The sequence below is a fragment of the Coregonus lavaretus genome, assembly GCF_964263955.1.
Source record: "Coregonus lavaretus genome assembly, chromosome: 29".
Lineage (NCBI taxonomy): Eukaryota > Metazoa > Chordata > Actinopteri > Salmoniformes > Salmonidae > Coregonus > Coregonus lavaretus.
The window spans coordinates 22,056,136-22,077,855 of record NC_140016.1 but is presented as its reverse complement, the minus strand read 5'-3'; the positions used below and the strand labels follow the sequence as shown (position 1 = coordinate 22,077,855).

Genomic DNA, 21,720 nt, shown 5'->3' with positions numbered 1-21,720 from the left:
TACAGACCTACTGTACACTAATCGAATCTCCACATAAATACAGGCCTACTGTACAATAATCTAATACTCACATCAATACAGACCTACTGTACACTAATCGAATCTCCACATAAATACAGGCCTACTGTACAATAATCTAATACTCACATCAATACAGGCCTACTGTACACTAATCGAATCTCCACATCAATACAGGCCTACTGTACACTAATCGAATCTCCACATCAATACAGGCCTACTGTACAATAATCTAATACCCACATCAATACAGGCCTACTGTACACTAATCGAATCTCCACATCAACACAGGCCTACTGTACACTAATCGAATCTCCACATCAATACAGGCCTACTGTACAATAATCTAATATCTACATCAATACAGGCCTACTGTACACTAATCGAATCTCCACGTCAATACAGGCCTACTGTACAATAATCTAATATCCACATCAATACAGGCCTACTGTACACTAATCTAATCTCCACATCAATACAGGTCTACTGTTTCTTTGCATATTCTCTAACTTCATTAATGGGATATATGCATTCCTTTTAGATGAATTGCACATGTGCTTTTCTACCAGGTCAAGCTTTCAACAGGGGGCTTTCAACAGAGGGCTTTCAACAGAGGGCTTTCAACAGAGGGGGTGTTATAGGCATTTACTGTACTGTGTCTCAAGATTGTGAGAGGTAGTAGAGATAAAAGTTAGCCATCTATTGGATACTTGACAAAGACTAGTAGTATGATTTTGCTACCAAGTGATTATTATCGAACATGAAGCCCATATGTTTTTCAGGTGAGTGACACCCCTCAGGACAGTTTGTATAGCTATAGCTTGTGTAAACAGTGGTGTGTTAAAACAGTAGGTGTGTGGGTAGTCATGTAGTCTCCCCTCTCTCTCTCTCTCTCTCTCCCCCCCCCCCCTCTCTCTCTCTCTCTCTCTCACTCTCTCTCTCTCTCTCTCTCTCTCTCTCTCTCTCTCTCTCTCTCTCTCTCTCTCTCTCTCTCTGTGTGTGTCTCTTAGCTGTCTCATTCTCTTTTCCCCTCTCTCTCATTCTTTTTTTGTTGTATTCTATTCTGTGTTTTCCCACATCAATACAGACCTACTGTACACTAATCGAATCTCCACATAAATACAGGCCTACTGTACAATAATCTAATACTCACATCAATACAGACCTACTGTACACTAATCGAATCTCCACATAAATACAGGCCTACTGTACAATAATCTAATACTCACATCAATACAGGCCTACTGTACACTAATCAAATCTCCACATCAATACAGGCCTACTGTACACTAATCGAATCTCCACATCAATACAGGCCTACTGTACAATAATCTAATACCCACATCAATACAGGCCTACTGTACACTAATCGAATCTCCACATCAACACAGGCCTACTGTACACTAATCGAATCTCCACATCAATACAGGCCTACTGTACAATAATCTAATATCTACATCAATACAGGCCTACTGTACACTAATCGAATCTCCACGTCAATACAGGCCTACTGTACAATAATCTAATATCCGCATCAATACAGGCCTACTGTACACTAATCTAATCTCCACATCAATACAGGTCTACTGTTTCTTTGCATATTCTCTAACTTCATTAATGGGATATATGCATTCCTTTTAGATGAATTGCACATGTGCTTTTCTACCAGGTCAAGCTTTCAACAGGGGGCTTTCAACAGAGGGCTTTCAACAGAGGGCTTTCAACAGAGGGGGTGTTATAGGCATTTACTGTACTGTGTCTCAAGATTGTGAGAGGTAGTAGAGATAAAAGTTAGCCATCTATTGGATACTTGACAAAGACTAGTAGTATGATTTTGCTACCAAGTGATTATTATCGAACATGAAGCCCATATGTTTTTCAGGTGAGTGACACCCCTCAGGACAGTTTGTATAGCTATAGCTTGTGTAAACAGTGGTGTGTTAAAACAGTAGGTGTGTGGGTAGTCATGTAGTCTCCCCTCTCTCTCTCTCCCTCTCTCTCTCCCCTCTCTCTCCCTCTCTCCCCCCCCCCCTCTCTCTCTCTCTCTCTCTCACTCTCTCTCTCTCTCTCTCTCTCTCTCTCTCTGTGTGTGTCTCTTAGCTGTCTCATTCTCTTTTCCCCTCTCTCTCATTCTTTTTTTGTTGTATTCTATTCTGTGTTTTCCCACATCAATACAGACCTACTGTACACTAATCGAATCTCCACATAAATACAGGCCTACTGTACAATAATCTAATACTCACATCAATACAGACCTACTGTACACTAATCGAATCTCCACATAAATACAGGCCTACTGTACAATAATCTAATACTCACATCAATACAGGCCTACTGTACACTAATCGAATCTCCACATCAATACAGGCCTACTGTACACTAATCGAATCTCCACATCAATACAGGCCTACTGTACAATAATCTAATACCCACATCAATACAGGCCTACTGTACACTAATCGAATCTCCACATCAACACAGGCCTACTGTACACTAATCGAATCTCCACATCAATACAGGCCTACTGTACAATAATCTAATATCTACATCAATACAGGCCTACTGTACACTAATCGAATCTCCACGTCAATACAGGCCTACTGTACAATAATCTAATATCCACATCAATACAGGCCTACTGTACACTAATCTAATCTCCACATCAATACAGGTCTACTGTTTCTTTGCATATTCTCTAACTTCATTAATGGGATATATGCATTCCTTTTAGATGAATTGCACATGTGCTTTTCTACCAGGTCAAGCTTTCAACAGGGGGCTTTCAACAGAGGGCTTTCAACAGAGGGCTTTCAACAGAGGGGGTGTTATAGGCATTTACTGTACTGTGTCTCAAGATTGTGAGAGGTAGTAGAGATAAAAGTTAGCCATCTATTGGATACTTGACAAAGACTAGTAGTATGATTTTGCTACCAAGTGATTATTATCGAACATGAAGCCCATATGTTTTTCAGGTGAGTGACACCCCTCAGGACAGTTTGTATACAGTGGGGAAAAAAAGTATTTAGTCAGCCACCAATTGTGCATGTTCTCCCACTTAAAAAGATGAGAGAGGCCTGTAATTTTCATCATAGGTACACGTCAACTATGACAGACAAAATGAGAAAAAAGAATCCAGAAAATCACATTGTAGGATTTTTTATGAATTTATTTGCAAATTATGATGGAAAATAAGTATTTGGTCAATAACAAAAGTTTCTCAATACTTTGTTATATACCATTTGTTGTGACACAGGTCAAACGTTTTCTGTAAGTCTTCACAAGGTTTTCAGACACTGTTGCTGGTATTTTGGCCCATTCCTCCATGCAGATCTCCTCTAGAGCAGTGATATTTTGGGGCTGTCGCTGGGCAACACGGACTTTCAACTCCCTCCAAAGATTTTCTATGGGGTTGAGATCTGGAGACTGGCTAGGCCACTCCAGGACCTTGAAATGCTTCTTACGAAGCCACTCCTTCGTTGCCCGGGCGGTATGTTTGGGATCATTGTCATGCTGAAAGACCCAGCCACGTTTCATCTTCAATGCCCTTGCTGATGGAAGGAGGTTTTCACTCAAAATCTCATGATACATGGCCCCATTCATTCTTTCCTTTACACGGATCAGTCGTCCTGGTCCCTTTGCAGAAAAACAGCCCCAAAGCATGATGTTTCCACCCCCATGCTTCACAGTAGGTATGGTGTTCTTTGGATGCAACTCAGCATTCTTTGTCCTCCAAACACGACAAGTTGAGTTTTTACCAAAAAGTTCTATTTTGGATTCATCTGACCATATGACATTCTCCCAATCCTCTTCTGGATCATCCAAATGCACTCTAGCAAACTTCAGACGGGCCTGGACATGTACTGGCTTAAGCAGGGGGACACGTCTTGCACTGCAGGATTTGAGTCCCTGGCGGCGTAGTGTGTTACTGATGGTAGGCTTTGTTACTTTGGTCCCAGCTCTCTGCAGGTCATTCACTAGGTCCCCCCGTGTGGTTCTGGGATTTTTGCTCACCGTTCTTGTGATCATTTTGACCCCACGGGGTGAGATCTTGCGTGGAGCCCCAGATCGAGGGAGATTCAGTGGTCTTGTATGTCTTCCATTTCCTAATAATTGCTCCCACAGTTGATTTCTTCAAACCAAGCTGCTTACCTATTGCAGATTCAATCTTCCCAGCCTGGTGCAGGTCTACAATTTTGTTTCTGGTGTCCTTTGACAGCTCTTTGGTCTTGGCCATAGTGGAGTTTGGAGTGTGACTGTTTGAGGTTGTGGACAGGTGTCTTTTATACTGATAACAAGTTCAAACAGGTGCCATTAATACAGGTAACGAGTGGAGGACAGAGGAGCCTCTTAAAGAAGAAGTTACAGGTCTGTGAGAGCCAGAAATCTTGCTTGTTTGTAGGTGACCAAATACTTATTTTCCACCATAATTTGCAAATAAATTCATTAAAAATCCTACAATGTGATTTTCTGGGAAAAAAAATCTCAATTTGTCTGTCATAGTTGACGTGTACCTATGATGAAAATTACAGGCCTCTCTCATCTTTTTAAGTGGGAGAACTTGCACAATTGGTGGCTGACTAAATACTTTTTTCCCCCACTGTAGCTATAGCTTGTGTAAACAGTGGTGTGTTAAAACAGTAGGTGTGTGGGTAGTCATGTAGTCTCATGCTACCGCAATGGACCGTGAAGTTGCTAAAATAACCATCGAAATGAGTCTCACATCAACAAATTGGCGTCTTGTTTATAAAGTTGTAGTATCTTTAACAAGAGCAGCACATCTGCTCTTCTTTATTTTGCTGTTACTGTAAAGCATGTTTTGCCTTTCAATGTTTATTTCTGTCCCACGGCAGTGGTATAGTGCTGTTTAGTGCTGTCTTGGAGTTCATAGTACATTTATAAATGTTATTTTCCCCTTTTCAGGTTCCAACGGCATGTTCACACTTATCGTATTCTTCCTGATGTAGACGGCCTATTAGCTGTTCAGGTGAGTGACCATCATTAGAGTTCAAGTTCGAGTTTCCATACCCCACTCACATTGAAAGTCAGGGCAATCCTTGTCCGGCAGGGAAACTTTGTTTTTATAGTTAAAAAAACAAAAATATTTTGTTGCATTATTTGAGCTTAAAACATATTTTAGGATAATTTTATAAGGGAAAATATTTGTTTTTGGAATTTTCTAAATACTTTCTATATTATTAATTTCCATGTCAGCTCTACAGTATGCCTGGGAATGCCCTTGTCTGGAGCAAAGGATCCCAATTTCAAACCCTCCAAAATAGTGTTTATAATTCTAAAAACTGGCAATAATGGACATTAACTGAACAATTATCTTATGTAGTTTCTTGCCATAACCCTCTGTGGCTTTAAAGAAAATTTCTCTCAAAACTCTGATACCTAAAAGATGTGTCCGGAGATTTGGTCAATTTGTCTAAAATCCTAAATTAATCAGGAATGAGCAAGACTGCTCATGGTCTGTAAAATTCTCTCCTTTTGATAGATTTAAACAAACAATTTTGAAATCACCATGGTCACAACCATAAACTGTCAACTCCATCTGCCTGATAGATTAAGATATAATATGAATTTTGGTTCAAATATGTCACATTTAATTAGATTTTAGAGTCATAAAGCAACTGAGGAAAACTAAATTGCTACTGTGCATTCCACTTGAATGAGTTGTAAAACATAAACTCCGTCAGATTTCAGAGTGCTGAAAGATCTGATAGAATTGTTATGTTTTTATTGGGGATTTTCAAATGAATAATTTTCCATATTTTAGAAATGTTTGTATTGAACTTTTATTTTTAGAGGTGAAAATGTTTTGAGTATCGTTGTCAACTCCGTCAGTGGCTTGTTAAATCTGTCACTGATGGCTAACCCCCTTAAAATAAATGTTTGGGGTCAATATTCAGAAAAAATATTTTCATCGCTGTTCTGTAACAAATGCTTACACTATTGAAGTATTTGATGTGGGAGACCAAAGGAATAATGTTTGCTATATAAATGTTGTTTTATGTAAAAAAAAAAAAATAATAATAATAACATGCCAAAATGCTAATGAAATTAGCCTTTTATGGTGTCTGACAATGTTGACATAAATCCAGTTAGTTGCATTCTATGAAAAAATAAATAGCTGATACTTTGGTCTATCAAAATATATATTTCAAACTGTGTTAATATTAAGACAAATATTTGTGGGAAAAAAGTTGAGATTGTCCCGTCGTTAAAGAATCCCTGAACTAACAGGGCCATGCACAGACCTGTCAGGGGGCAGGTGCTCAAAGTGAAAAGGGCACCCACCGGCACACCCCTGATGAATTTCATCATTCATATTTCGAAATTCATAACATACTAACTGCCTCTGTAGCGATTTTGTTTTTTTACATTTGAGCATTGGCCTATTTACTTCTGCAACAGCACACACTCATCACAAATTGTAAGCAAGCAAGTTACAATGCCTCCTAAAGACATTATTAACAAGAGGGTGCGCTATCAGCTCATTGATGTTGATGATTGATGTAAATCTCCTAGTTTGCTAGCTAGAATTTTTTTTTTTTTACCGATTGTGATTTATTTTCAATGCTCTTAAGTAATAACTTCATAATATAATATTCATAATCTTCTAACTCATGATATATGGCTGGCTGTGGATATTTTAGTACATGGTGGTTAGCTAGAGTCTAGGGCTACAACGAAAATGTGTACTGTTGGGTGTACTCGAGGACCAGGGTTGGGAAACACTCTAGATCACTGTTTCCAAAAATTCTTGGGGCCCCCACTGGTAGCACGTTTTGGTTTTTGCCCAAGCACTACACAGCTGATTAAAATCAAAGCTTGATGATGAGTTGGTTATTTGTACATTGTAGAGTAATACTGAAGACATCAAAATGATGAAATAACACACATTGAATCATGTAGTAACCAAAAAAGTGTTAAACAAATCAAAATATATTTTATATTTGAGATTCTTCAAAGTAGCCACCCTTTGCCTTGATGACAGTTTACACACTCTTGGCATTCTCTCAAACAGCTTCATGAGGTAGTCACCTGGAATGCATTTCAATAAACAGGTGTACCTTGTTATTTTGTGGAATTTGAAATACAGAAGATTGATATACAGAAGATAGCCCCATTTGGTAAAATACCATATTCTGGCAAGAACAGCTCAAATAAGCAAAGAGAAATGACAGTCCATCAGCCTCAGAAATTGCAGCCCAAATAAATGCTTCAAGTAACAGACACATCTCAACATCAACTGTTCAGAGGAGACTGTGTGAATCAGGCCTTCGTGGTTGAATTGCTGCAAAGAAACCACTACTAAAGGACACCAATAAGAAGAAGAGACTTGCTTGGGCCAAGAAACACGAACAATGGACATTAGACCGGTGGAAATGTGTCCTTTGGTCTGGAGTCCAAATTTGAGATTTTTGGTTGTCTTTGTGAGACACAGAGTAGGTGAACGGATGATCTCTGCATGTGTGGTTCCCACAGTGAAGCATGGAGGAGGAGGTGTGATGGTGTGGGGGTGCTTTGCTAGTGACACTGTCTGTGATTTATTTAGAATTCAAGATACACTTAACTAGCATGGCTACCACAGCATTCTGCAGTGATACACCACCCCATCTGGTGTGGGCTTAGTGGGACTATCATTTGTTTTTCAACAGGACAATGACCCAACACACCCCCAGGCTGTGTAAGGGCTATTTTACCAAGAAGGAGAGTGATGGAGTGTTGCATCAGATGACCTGGCCTCCACAATCCCCCGACCTCAACCAAATTGAGATGGTTTGGGATGAGTTGGAACGCAGAGGGAAGGAAAAGCAGCCAACAAGTGCTCAGCATATGTGGGAACTCCTTCAAGACTGTTGGAAAAGCATTCCAGGTGAAGCTGGTTGAGAGAATGCCAAGAGTGTGGAAAGCTGTCATCAAGGCAAAGGGTGGCTATTTGAAGAATCTCAAATATAAAATATATTTTGATTTGTTTAACACTTTTTTGGTTACTACATGATTCCATATGTGTTATTTCATAGTTTATGTATTCACTATTATTTTACAATGTAGAAAATAGTAAAAAAAATAAAGAAAAACCCTTGAATGAGTAGGTGTTCTAAAACTTTTGAGCGGTAGTGTATATATAAATTATTTAATTATATATCATAAGGTCACTCCAGCTAGTAAACCTAGTAACTACATCTAGCCAACAACTATTATCAAGCTAGCAAGAAGCAAGACAAGGACAAAACTCACTTGGCGAGTGGGAGGGCAAAGGGGCAAGTTCTCGGGCACAGGTAGACCCCTATCTGTGCACGTGCCTGGTAACTAAACTAATATACTGTAACCTACATGTACACATGCAACAGTATCCTGTTGTAGCAACCACTATCGAGAAAGAATGTATAGTACAATACTGTAGTTGTTATCGTTACTGTACGACAACAGAGTTGTGTTGTTGTCTGTTGTAAGGGAAACAGGGAGCGTCTTGTGTTCTAATACTGGGCTCATTCTGCTACATGCCTTGTTGTTTTAATGGCATCTCTTTCTGCCATGTTGCCACATGCTCGGATAATGACCTCAGCTGCACAGAGGAGAAATTGTGTGTGTGTGTGTCACAGATTCCTGCTCTACCCATGCACTGGGTCATTGACCAGTGCTCTAAGGGGGTTGGATCTGTTTGTGCTTTGAGTGTGTATGTGTCATGGACAGGGATGTGTTTGTTGATGGTTAGCCGCTCAGAGGATAGGGGTGGCTGGGATTGGTTTGTGTGTGTCGGTTATATGTGTGTGTATTAGACACAGTAAGTATTTGGGATGACTCCTTTCAAGAGCCTGTGCCTGGTCCTAATTATCAGGACGGAGAAAAACACAAAAACTAAAACGTTAGAGGCAGCCTGTAAATTCCTTCACCGTGTCTGGGTGCACAAGTCCAAAGACAACAGCTCAAATACTATATAACCTTTACTTTCAGATGAGGGCTGTCTTCCACATACTGCATCGCTGCTTCGTTTGTTTTCCACTGAAGTCAGTAAAGTCTCCAGTAAGCAGACTGTCTCACTGGCTTTGAAACCATTACCACGTAGGGATTGCTGTGTTGCTTTCTTGTTTTTCTGAGAGGGCTATTTTACAGAGGGGATATTTTGAGCGAAAAGAGAGGCCATTTTTGTCTCCCTGTGTCATTTAGTCTTCATTTAGTATGTAATCACTTTTCAAGAGCTCCTCGAAAAAATGCATAAATCATTTGAATAGTCCCTGGCAGCTGGGGCAGGTAACGTCTGCCAAAAATGGTTTTTCAAACCACACGAGGAAAACAAACGTTTCTAAAATTAAGACTTACATGAAAAATGCTTTTATTTTTTGCAGTGTTGCTGTGAGTGCCCTGTGTCTGAGTTTGTCCGTGACATCTAATACGTCTGTGCCCGCAGCGTTGTGGGTATTTTGAGTGCAATTAGTGTAAACAGTCTTTGTGTCTGACTGGCACCTTAATGTGGTTGTCTATGGCTGGTGAATGTGTGTTTCCCCTTCATGTTTACTGTACATATCTGAGGCGTCTGTCTGTTGGAGTGTTTGTAGCGGGCAGCGGGTGTTTAAGGTAGACTGGCTCAGAACACAGAGGTCAGCTAGTAGACTGCTGGAACACTGACTCATGGCAGCAATATGGAGGTGAAAGAAACGCACACCTATTTAGGCAAGGTGCTGGCTAACGGAGTAGAACACTTGAATAAGAAAAAGGAGAGCCGCACACTCTAGGAGCTCAGATGCAATAATTTAATAACCTAATAACCAACGTTTCGACAGACAAGCTGTCTTCATCAGGGTAACGACAAACACTGCAGGTCACTAGTTTATATAGTGTCAAAGGACACACACAGGTGTCTGTAATCATGGCCTGATATCATTGGTAAATTCACAGATAAACAGAACATACAAAAAACATGAATAGATAGCATAAGATCATAGATACATCGTGGCTACATAGGCCCAAACATTTACAATGAATAGCAAAATCACAAGAATGGCTTCAAATCAAAGTCTACGTTGAGACCGAAGGGAGCAAGGGTCTTTAAATTAAATATCCAGGCAGCCTCTCGTTTTAACAATAACTTGTCGAGGTCACCCCCTCTCCTAGGGAGGGTGACATGTTCGATGCCGGTATAACTTTGGGACGAAATCGAGTTGTTCGCTTCCAAAGTGGGCCGCGACTGGGTATGTCGAGTTTTTGCACCCAATGGTACTACGATGCTCCGAGATTCGTACTTTTAACTCGCCCTTTGTTTTACCCACATCATGTTTACCACAAGGACAAGTTAAGATAAATAACTGCCATAGTGGAGCACGTGATAACACCTTTGATTGGGATCTGTTTCCCTGTTTGGGGGTGTTTGAAGGATCTACATTTGTAAGTGCCATTGCATTGAGAGCAGCCATTACATTTGTAGTTTCCATCCGGTAGAGGCGCAAATAGACGTTGTGCAGGGATATTTAGGGGTGGTAAATCAGTTTACCAATTGATCAGAGATTTCTGCCCCGCGAGAATTTGACCAAGGGAGGGTCCGAAAACACATTACCGATACTGTCATCGGATCTTAGAATGTGCCAATGTTTGTGAACGATTCCCTTAGTTTGTTCTGAGCGCTTTGAATAGCGTGTAGTCAGAACGCAAGAACGCTTCTTTTTGCGAGACTATCCTTGAAAGAGATCAGGTCTCGATTTGTTTTGAATTTTCTCAATGGCAGTATTAATCTTACCATTTTTGTACCCCCTCTCCTTGAATTTTCTTTGCGTCTCAGCCATATGTGTCGAAATGTGATTATTTTTTGCAAATGCTTTTGATTTGACAGAATTGGCTGTAGTGTAACGAGTACTGAGGATACAAGAGGCAGGAATGAACAATGTAAAGGTTTACTTAACACTGAGCGAGCAAACAACAACGCACACAACACTGAACAGTCCAGGGCTATATAGGGGTGGTGATGAGGTGCAGGTGCGCTGGAGGTAATTAGGGTGCGTAGGGTTTCCATTCCGGTGTTGCCGAGGTGGTGCGCTCAGACCAGTAGCTCAGTAGACCGGCGAATCAGAGCGCCGGAGGGGAGCAACGGGAGGAGACGTGACATGTAGGGGAAACTGTTTTTCAAGGGAAGCGGGTGACAACTATCAGCCCTCAACAAACTGTTACGATCAGTTGGTTTCCTGTAAAGCTCAGTGTATAGAACATTATCCTCACACAAAATCAGAAGATCAAGGAAACTGATTTGACGTGTGTCAGATTGTATAGTAAATCTCAGGTGCTCAGAACAAGAGTTAAGGAATGCCTGGAGCTGTTTTGAATCACCCATCCATAGAACAAAAATATCATCAATGTACCGTTTCAAAATAATAATGTTAGGCAAGAAAACATTTTTGAGAGGATTGAAAATTGACTGTTTCTCCATGTAACCCACATACAAATTAGCATAGTTAGGAGCCATAGGGGATCCCATAGCAGTACCCTTCGTCTGAATAAAGAAATAATTTAGAAACATGAAGTAGTTGTGTGTGAGTACTATTTCAGCCAATATTATAATGCATGCACTGGAAGGTAGTTCATTTGGGTCACGTTGCAGAAGAAAATGCTCCATGGCCTCAATACCGCCCTCGTGTGGAATATTCGTGTATAACGACTCAACATCAAAAGTAACTAACAAGGTATTATCAGGGAGAGGATCAAGAGATTCAATAATAGAGATCATACTGCTGGTGTCCTTTACAAAGGAGGGGAACTGTTCTGCGAGTAGTCTAATAAAAAAGTCAACAAAGGTCGATAAAGGGGCTGTTACTGCATCAATGCCCGCTACAATAGGGCTCCCTGGAGGTTTTGTAACATTCTTGTGTAATTTCGGCAAAGTATAGAAGGTGGCAATTTTAGGGTGTTGAATAGCCAAAAAGTCGTGTTCTTTTTTGGTGATTTGACCAGAACAAATACCCATCTAGGACAGTAAAGATAGTGTTCTGAAATTGGGAAGTGGGGTCACTTCTGAGTTTCTTGTAAATGACACTAATTTACATAAACTGTCCTATCCATGAGTACAACCGACCCACCCTTATCAGCAGGGCGGGTAAGAACTGATGTATCGGATTGTAAATCAAGCAAAGCTTGTTTTTAATACTTAGGTAAATTATGGAAAGATATGTAGCCTCCCGTGTAGCTCAGTTGGTAGAGCATGTCGCTTGCAACGCCAGTGTTGTGGGTTCGATTCGGACTGGGGGCAAGTATGAAAAATATATGCACTAACTGTAAGTCGCTCTGGATAAGAGCGTCCGCTAAAATGTAATATGTTCTCAAGGAGATTACAATATATTTTTCAAAAGTCTGCAATATGTCTCAATAGAGTGATTGCGATTGGCTGGAGGTACAAAATAACTCGTACTTCTGAAAGGAGTCGGAGTATGTGCAGGTGAGCCACCTACATGTTCAGTTGAAATACCACGAGTAGGGGAGCTGAAGTATTCCCTTAAACGGATGATTCTAAAAAACTTAAACATGTCTACCTTAACATCGAAATCGTTGCACTGAGTTGTAGGCACAAAATATAACCCTTTATTAAGCAAGGAGACATGGGCAGGACTCAATATCTTGCTTGGTAAATTAAAGACACTCAGTCCCGTGGGTTCTGGGACCATGTGAACGGTCCCCTCTGCCTCTGGTAGTCGTTTCTTCTTACCCCGTTGGGTACAGCATTTCGTCCGTACGCGTGACCGCGGCCACCTCCGCGCTTCGGTCGGCCCAGTCTCTCGTTGGATAAAAAACTGGCACTGGAAGCGGAGGCGCTGGTTATAAAGCGTTGGTCAGACTCATGGCAGCAAACCTTGTCAGTGACCAGGATGTGGGGTGGGTGGTTGGTTGTGACATAATCTCCTGTCCTGTGGGGATAGTAGGGGTTTCTGCAGCCCGCTGGGCGGTGTGTGTTTGATGTGGTTCTTGTTCTGGCCATTCAAACAGAGGTGAGGGGCTGTGGCTTCTGTTTGGCACCTCCAGGGTCTAGGAGAGTAGCACCTCTATTCCAAATGCCCCTCCTGAGTATATCCAGGTCAGTTGGCTGCCAGATATGAGGAGCTCTGGAGGCATGCAGTCACATTCAAAACATCCACAGCCATTTTGCTTTTGTGGATAATGTTAGAACAGTACATGCTGATCCTGAACAGATGCACTGCATATTTGAGACAGTCTTCCAAGCTTTAGGAACTTGTAGGAACAGTTTAGGAACATGATGATCACCTGTGTGTAGGTTATATATATATATATATATATATATATATATATATATATATATATATATATATATTAATGTTGAGTTTATGGTATTTTAGACCTTTCTGGGTAATGTTTTGTAACCACAGCCCATGTATGCACATTCACATAAAAAACAAAAAGGTTTAAGCTGTAAGCCAGGAGTTTCAGGCCACTGTGTTAGCGTAAAACTAGGCCTTCAAAGTAAGGCCACATTATATATGTTTAAGCTAATCTCTATATGTGTCTGTGAATGTCTATATAAATTGTATTTATACACTGAGTAGACAAAACATTAGGAACACCTGTTCTTTCCATGACATAGACTGATCAGGTGAACACTATGATCCCGTATTGATGTCACTTGTTAAATCCACTTCAATCAGTGTAGATGAAGGGGAGGAGACATGTTAAATACGGATTTTAAAGCCTTGACACAATTGAGACATGGATTGTGTATGTGTGCCATTCAGAGGGTGAATGGGCAAGACAAAATATTTAAGTGCCTTTGAACAGTGTATGGTAGTAGGTGCCAGGCGCACCGGTTTGTGTCAAGAACTGCAATGCTGCTGGGTTTTTCACACTCAACAGTTTCCAGTGTGTATCAAGAATGGTCCACCACCCAAAGGACATCCAGTCAACTTGACACAACTGTGGGAAGCATTGGAGTCAACATGGGCCAGCATCCCTGTGGAACACTTTCGACACCTTGTAGAGTCCACACCCCCAACGAATTGAGGCGGTTCTGAGGGCAAAAGGGAATGAAACTCAATATTAGGAAGGTGTTCCTAATGTTTTGTACACTCAGTGTATGTCTGTGTGTGTGCTTCCCCACAGACGTCTCAGGGGGTGCAGGTGAACTGTTTCCGTACACTGGGGGACCTAGTGTTGGGGTACCAGCACCCCCATAAGGGTCTGGTCACCCCCCTGCTGTACCCTGTGGGGAGGGATATGGAGCCTGGTGACGAGAGCTCAGGTGATGATGAGAAGCCAGGGCTGGTGTGGAGTCCCAGCCCAGCCCCAGTCTCGGTCATTACAGCTCCCCCCGCTGGACTCCCAGTAACCCCGCCCCCACACCTCCTCTTCCTCCATAGGCTACAGGAGCTCAACACACCCAGGTACACATCAGGAGTATACAGATGTACAAAATGTGTAGTATTGGTCTGGGGATTTAGGGATGAAAGTACTTTAGCACTGTAGCACTTTCCTGTGGCATCTCTCTTCAAATTGCCTAGTGGTGCTTGTGGTTCCCTGGTTTCACAGCATGGCAGGTGAGGTGGTTGGGCTGCTCAGTGAGTATCTGCGCAGTGAGCTGCCTCTGGATGTGGAGGGTCTACGTAGAGGAGCAACAGGCCTACGCCATCTACACCAAACCCTGGGCACTGCATGCCAGGGACTCAACAGGTGGGTTTCACCATGTAACAACTGCTATTACATTTAAAGTGTTCTATGCCATTTGGTATTTGTGATGTGATGGCTTTGTTGGTTATCATGAGGAAAAAATGAAATGGATTCTCTGATCCACAGTGAGATTGACCTGACCATGTCCAGTTTGGAGACGCTGGCCAAAGTGTTTGACCATCCCATCTGCCCTTTAACCTCCGCCAAGTCACAGGTACATCCCTTCTGTGATATATCCTGTTTGTCCTGTCTGTCCTACCCTGTCTGTCCTGTCTTGTCTGTCCTGTCTGTCCAACCTGTCTGTCCTTCTATGTCTGTCCTACCCTGTCTTCCCTGTCTGTCCTTCTATATCTATCCTACCCTGTCTGACCTGGCCTGTCTACCCTGTCTGTCCTAATATGTCTATTCTACCCAGTCTGTCCTGACCTGTCTGTCCTGTCCTGTCTGTACAACCTTGTCTGTCCTGTCTGTCCTGTCCTGTCTGTCCCACCATGTCTGTCCCTCCATGTCTGTCCTGTCCTGTCTGGCCTTCCATGTCTGTCCCCCCTTGTCTGTCCTGTCCTGTCTGTCTTGTTCTGTCTGTCCTACCCTGTCTGTCCTGTCCCGTCAGTCCTACCTTGTCTGTAACCCTCTGTCTACTCTACTATGGTCCACAAGGGACCCACAAACTAAGAAGACAAAAACAGAATGGAAATCTGCTTTGTTATGCCCTCTAGTGCACTAATTGAAAATAAAGCATCTCTAAATATGTTCAATTCATGGGGAACAATATACACTGAGTGTACAAAACATTAAGGACACCTGCTCTTTCCATGACATAGACTGACAAGGTGAATCCAGGTGAAAGCTATGATCCCTTATTGATGTCACTTGTTAAATCCACTTCAATCAGTGTAGATGAAGGGGAGGAGACAGGTTAAATAATTATTTTTAAACCTTGAGAGAATTGAGACATGGATTGTGTATATGTGCCATTTAGAGGGTGAATGGGCAAGACAAAATATTTAAGCGCCTTGGAACAGGGTATGGTAGTAGGTGCCAGGCGCACCGGTTTGTGTCAAGAACTGCAACGCTGCTGGGTTTATCACGCTCAACAGTTTCCAGTGTGTATCAAGAATGGTCCACCACCCAAAGGACATCCAGCCAACTTGACACAACTGTGGGATGCATTGGAGTCAACATGGGCAAGCATCCTTGTGGATTGCCTTCGACACCTTGTAGAGTCCATGCCCCGACAAATTGAGGTTGTTCTGAGGGCAAAATGGGGTGCAACTCAATATTAAGAAGGTGTTCTTAATGTTTTGTACACTCAGTGTATGTCTACCTGTATTGCACATAGCACACAGCTCCTTACTATATTAATGTCCCTCCTTTTAGAATATGGGTACAGGTCCAGATATGGAGTTGGACAGCCTGCTGTGTAAGATCTCTGTACTGGTCAGCCTGCTCTCCTCCCTGGAGAAGAGGGTATGTACTCACATACTCACACACTACCCCCCAATACATATCAGTCTTAGTTTCATGGTCTAGACCAGTGGTTCCCAACCAGGGGTACTAGGACCTCTGGGCGTACTTGGCCTATCAATAGGGGGTACTTGAGAAGACTCATGAGATCGTAGGCCTACTGATAAAATGCTCATGAGGAGGTACTTCAGGGGTACTCCGGGCAGAGCAGAACTCAGTTGCCGGTACAGTAACCGAAAAAGGTTGGGAACCACTGGTCTATACAGTCTAGCGCTCTCTATGCTCTTACTGTGCAGGTGCTGAAAGCTCTTCAAGATGCTGTGACCAATCACAACCTGGCTGTGCAGCCTGCCCCTCCACCTGAGCCCACCCTTGCTCCAGCCCCTGCTCCAGCTCCAGCACCTGTCCCCGCCCCCGTCCCTGTCCCCGCCCCAGCACCTGTCCCCGCCCCAGTCCCTGTAGCCACGAACCATGCCAGGCCCATACCTGTCCACTCCTTTCAGGTGAGCGAGAGCGACAAGGGCCACTTCATATTTTTAAGGGGGCATACCAGCTGATTAGTCAGTGATTCCTATTTTTGACCATCTGTGTGTGTGTCTGTCTGTGTGTGTGTGTGTGTCTAGATTAAGATGGTGCGTTATGGCAGACAGACAGTGTCAGTGGATGTGGACACAGGAGTGCTGCTGTTTGACAGGAAGGCCGGGTCATTTGGAGTGGAGACAGTCTCACATGAACAGAGTAAGAGAATAACAACAACGTCTAATGTTGCTTGACTGAGTTTGATCAAGTTACATGATCTTAATGGTTCACCTATTTTTCCTTCTGCCTACATGTGTCAGTTCTGCAGTTAGTCAAGTTCCAGAGCAGCCCAGCCAAGCTGCGCATGGTCGTGGACAGTCATCACAACACCCCACAAGAGCTCATATTTGAGAATGCAAGGGTATATACAGTTCTACGTTCATCTGTATGCAGGGGGCCTCTAAGATTTCTCCTTTCAGCAAAATATATACTTTAATGTTTTTTTGTTGTTGTTGTTTCTCTGTAAAACTAGTAGCGACCGAGCGATTTTATGAAGTTGGCTATAGCTAGCCCAGATAGGTTCCCAATCTCCCAACCTCATAACTAGCTAACAAGGAGACATTTCAGGCTATCAAGTTAGAATAGCTAGCTTGTCTAACTGTCTCAGCTGGCATGCCTGCTGGCAAGGTTGCTGGACTTTAGAAAAGCAAGCAATGTACTGAATAAGACTCACATTCCTTTCAATCTTTTACCCAGATTTTAGCAGAGATGCAGGGAAGCATATTATTATTTTATTTTTTAAGAACCCCAGTCAGGAGGATGCAGACAGCTCAAGAGTATTCTTAGATATGCAGAAGAATATACGTTTTTTATTGTTTATTTTATTTTTACATAGAATCAAGCATAATGATTATGGCTCTAGATTGCAAGAAAAAGCTGTTTCAGGTGTTCGAAAAATGGAAAATTCTCAAATGTACAGTCCCCCTCCAGACCACTCCCCAGCCATCCTCATGTACTTTGTGCCTCCTCAGATTTTTGTGGTGCATGACATTGTAGTTTTATATTGACTGAGAACACTCTCTCTTCCCTCCAGAAACGGGAGGCATTCTGCCAGCTGCTACAGCTGATGAAGACCAAGCACTCCCATCTGAGTGAACCTGATGTAATCTCTGTGTTTGTGGGCAGCTGGAACATGGGTAACTAAGACACCTATGGCACCTCACTGTCCTAGAGTAATACAATATAATAATAATAATAATATGCCATTTAGCAGACGCTTTTATCCAAAGCGACTTACAGTCATGCGTGCATACATTTTCTTTGTGTATGGGTGGTCCCGGGGATCGAACCCACTACCCTGGCGTTACAAGCGCCGGGCTCTACCAGCTGAGCTACTATCTGACATCAATACTATCACTGGTAGCGCTAGCTACGGCTAGCTAAGTTATTACAGAATTATTACACTGGAAAGCCATAATGATCTTATTGGAAACATGAGCACTAGATGTTGGTCTATGTTGGACCCTCACTAAATATCTTAATGCCTGTGTGTTCAGGTGGCTCCCCTCCCCCTCGCAGTCTGCAGTCCTGGGTGACGTGTTGTGGTCTGGGTCGAACCCCAGATGAGTCCACAGCTCTGCTGCCTCATGACATCTACGCCCTGGGTACCCAGGAGAACTCTCAGGGGGAGAAGGAGTGGACCGAGCACATCAAGGCTACTCTACACAGCTACACTCACATAGAGTACAAACAGGTGAGCGTCAGCTTTCCCTCTCTTGGTCTCCATTTATCTCAATTTTCTCTCTCTCTCTTGCTCTCTCTCTACTGTATGTGTGGCTCTGTCACCATCTCTCCATCTGTGTGTGTCTCTCTCTCTACTGTATGTGTGGCTCTGTCACCATCTCTCCATCTGTGTGTCTCTATCTCTCTACTGTATGTGTGGCTCTGTCACCATCTCTCCATCTGTGTCTCTCTCTCTCTACTGTATGTGTGGCTCTGTCACCATCTCTCCATCTGTGTCTCTCTCTCTCTACTGTATGTGTGGCTCTGTCACCATCTCTCCATCTGTGTGTGTCTCTCTCTCTACTGTATGTGTGGCTCTGTCACCATCTCTCCATCTGTGTGTCTCTATCTCTCTACTGTATGTGTGGCTCTGTCACCATCTCTCCATCTGTGTCTCTCTCTCTCTACTGTATGTGTGGCTCTGTCACCATCTCTCCATCTGTGTGTCTCTATCTCTCTACTGTATGTGTGGCTCTGTCACCATCTCTCCATCTGTGTGTGTCTCTCTCTCTACTGTATGTGTGGCTCTGTCACCATCTCTCCATCTGTGTCTCTCTCTCTCTACTGTATGTGTGGCTCTGTCACCATCTCTCCATCTGTGTGTCTCTCTCTCTACTGTATGTGTGGCTCTGTCACCATCTCTCCATCTGTGTGTCTCTCTCTCTCTACTGTATGTGTGGCTCTGTCACCATCTCTCCATCTGTGTGTGTCTCTCTCTCTCTACTGTATGTGTGGCTCTGTCACCATCTCTCCATCTGTGTCTCTCTCTCTCTACTGTATGTGTGGCTCTGTCACCATCTCTCCATCTGTGTGTCTCTCTCTCTACTGTATGTGTGGCTCTGTCACCATCTCTCCATCTGTGTGTCTCTCTCTCTCTACTGTATGTGTGGCTCTGTCACCATCTCTCCATCTGTGTGTGTCTCTCTCTCTCTACTGTATGTGTGGCTCTGTCACCATCTCTCCATCTGTGTGTCTCTATCTCTCTACTGTATGTGTGGCTCTGTCACCATCTCTCCATCTGTGTGTGTCTCTCTCTCTACTGTATGTGTGGCTCTGTCACCATCTCTCCATCTGTGTCTCTCTCTCTACTGTATGTGTGGCTCTGTCACCATCTCTCCATCTGTGTGTGTCTCTCTCTCTACTGTATGTGTGGCTCTGTCACCATCTCTCCATCTGTGTCTCTCTCTCTCTACTGTATGTGTGGCTCTGTCACCATCTCTCCATCTGTGTGTGTCTCTCTCTCTACTGTATGTGTGGCTCTGTCACCATCTCTCCATCTGTGTGTCTCTATCTCTCTACTGTATGTGTGGCTCTGTCACCATCTCTCCATCTGTGTGTCTCTCTCTCTACTGTATGTGTGGCTCTGTCACCATCTCTCCATCTGTGTGTCTCTATCTCTCTACTGTATGTGTGGCTCTGTCACCATCTCTCCATCTGTGTCTCTCTCTCTACTGTATGTGTGGCTCTGTCACCATCTCTCCATCTGTGTGTGTCTCTCTCTCTCTACTGTATGTGTGGCTCTGTCACCATCTCTCCATCTGTGTGTGTCTCTCTCTCTCTACTGTATGTGTGGCTCTGTCACAATCTCTCCATCTGTGTGTGTCTCTCTCTCTACTGTATGTGTGGCTCTGTCACCATCTCTCCATCTGTGTGTCTCTCTCTCTACTGTATGTGTGGCTCTGTCACCATCTCTCCATCTGTGTGTGTCTCTCTCTCTCTACTGTATGTGTGGCTCTGTCACCATCTCTCCATCTGTGTCTCTCTCTCTCTACTGTATGTGTGGCTCTGTCACCATCTCTCCATCTGTGTGTCTCTCTCTCTCTACTGTATGTGTGGCTCTGTCACCATCTCTCCATCTGTGTGTGTCTCTCTCTCTACTGTATGTGTGGCTCTGTCACCATCTCTCCATCTGCGTGTCTCTCTCTCTACTGTATGTGTGGCTCTGTCACCATCTCTCTATCTGTGTGTCTCTCTCTCTACTGTATGTGTGGCTCTGTCACCATCTCTCCATCTGTGTGTGTCTCTCTCTCTACTGTATGTGTGGCTCTGTCACCATCTCTCCATCTGTGTCTCTCTCTCTCTACTGTATGTGTGGCTCTGTCACCATCTCTCCATCTGTGTGTGTCTCTCTCTCTACTGTATGTGTGGCTCTGTCACCATCTCTCCATCTGTGTGTCTCTCTCTCTACTGTATGTGTGGCTCTGTCACCATCTCTCCATCTGTGTGTGTCTCTCTCTCTACTGTATGTGTGGCTCTGTCACCATCTCTCCATCTGTGTGTGTCTCTCTCTCTACTGTATGTGTGGCTCTGTCACCATCTCTCCATCTGTGTCTCTCTCTCTCTACTGTATGTGTGGCTCTGTCACCATCTCTCCATCTGTGTGTCTCTCTCTCTACTGTATGTGTGGCTCTGTCACCATCTCTCCATCTGTGTGTGTCTCTCTCTCTCTACTGTATGTGTGGCTCTGTCACCATCTCTCCATCTGTGTCTCTCTCTCTCTACTGTATGTGTGGCTCTGTCACCATCTCTCCATCTGTGTGTCTCTCTCTCTCTACTGTATGTGTGGCTCTGTCACCATCTCTCCATCTGTGTGTGTCTCTCTCTCTACTGTATGTGTGGCTCTGTCACCATCTCTCCATCTGCGTGTCTCTCTCTCTACTGTATGTGTGGCTCTGTCACCATCTCTCTATCTGTGTGTCTCTCTCTCTCTACTGTATGTGTGGCTCTGTCACCATCTCTCCATCTGTGTCTCTCTCTCTACTGTATGTGTGGCTCTGTCACCATCTCTCCATCTGTGTCTCTCTCTCACCACCTTATTTTCCCTTTCTCCCAGCTTTCAGTCTCTCTGATTGTCTAATATGTCCTTGCTCACCTTATGGCAGGGATCATCAACTAGATTCAGCCGCGGGCTGATTTTTCTCTTGAGCGGATGGTCAGGGGGCCGGAACATAACTACAAATAATTTGTAGACTGCAAATTGACCACAAGAAGCCCAAACAGATATAATGTTGGACTAAAGCATTAACACGACTCAGGATATGACCCAGATGCAGACAGGAGACGGAAGGTTCAATACACAGAGTAGTTTATTAAACTACAGGAGGCAGGCAAAGGGCAGGTCGAGGACAGGCAGAGGTTCGTAACCAGGTCTGAGTCAGATAGGTACAGGAAGGCGGCCAGGCTCGGGGTCAGGGAGGAACCGGGAGGACTAGAAAACAGGGACTAGCGAAAACAGGAGTACGGAAAAACACGCTGGTAGGCTTGACGAGACAAGAC

General features: G+C 43.4%; 1 protein-coding gene across 1 annotated transcript in view; it reads left to right on the top strand.

Moving 5' to 3' along the window:
• LOC311104903 (phosphatidylinositol 3,4,5-trisphosphate 5-phosphatase 2B-like) overlaps positions 1 to 21,720 on the top strand; it is a gene marked incomplete at its 5' end in the record, with an annotated part of 42,470 nt that overhangs the window by 2,742 nt on the left and 18,008 nt on the right. Inside the window, 10 exons of the mRNA XM_084146875.1 lie at positions 4,939 to 5,002; positions 14,116 to 14,396; positions 14,542 to 14,682; positions 14,806 to 14,893; positions 16,057 to 16,146; positions 16,440 to 16,646; positions 16,767 to 16,881; positions 16,983 to 17,083; positions 17,756 to 17,858; positions 18,219 to 18,415. Of these exons, the coding sequence (XP_084003001.1) occupies positions 4,939 to 5,002; positions 14,116 to 14,396; positions 14,542 to 14,682; positions 14,806 to 14,893; positions 16,057 to 16,146; positions 16,440 to 16,646; positions 16,767 to 16,881; positions 16,983 to 17,083; positions 17,756 to 17,858; positions 18,219 to 18,415 (1,387 nt within the window). The remainder of the gene's footprint in view (positions 1 to 4,938; positions 5,003 to 14,115; positions 14,397 to 14,541; positions 14,683 to 14,805; positions 14,894 to 16,056; positions 16,147 to 16,439; positions 16,647 to 16,766; positions 16,882 to 16,982; positions 17,084 to 17,755; positions 17,859 to 18,218; positions 18,416 to 21,720) is intronic.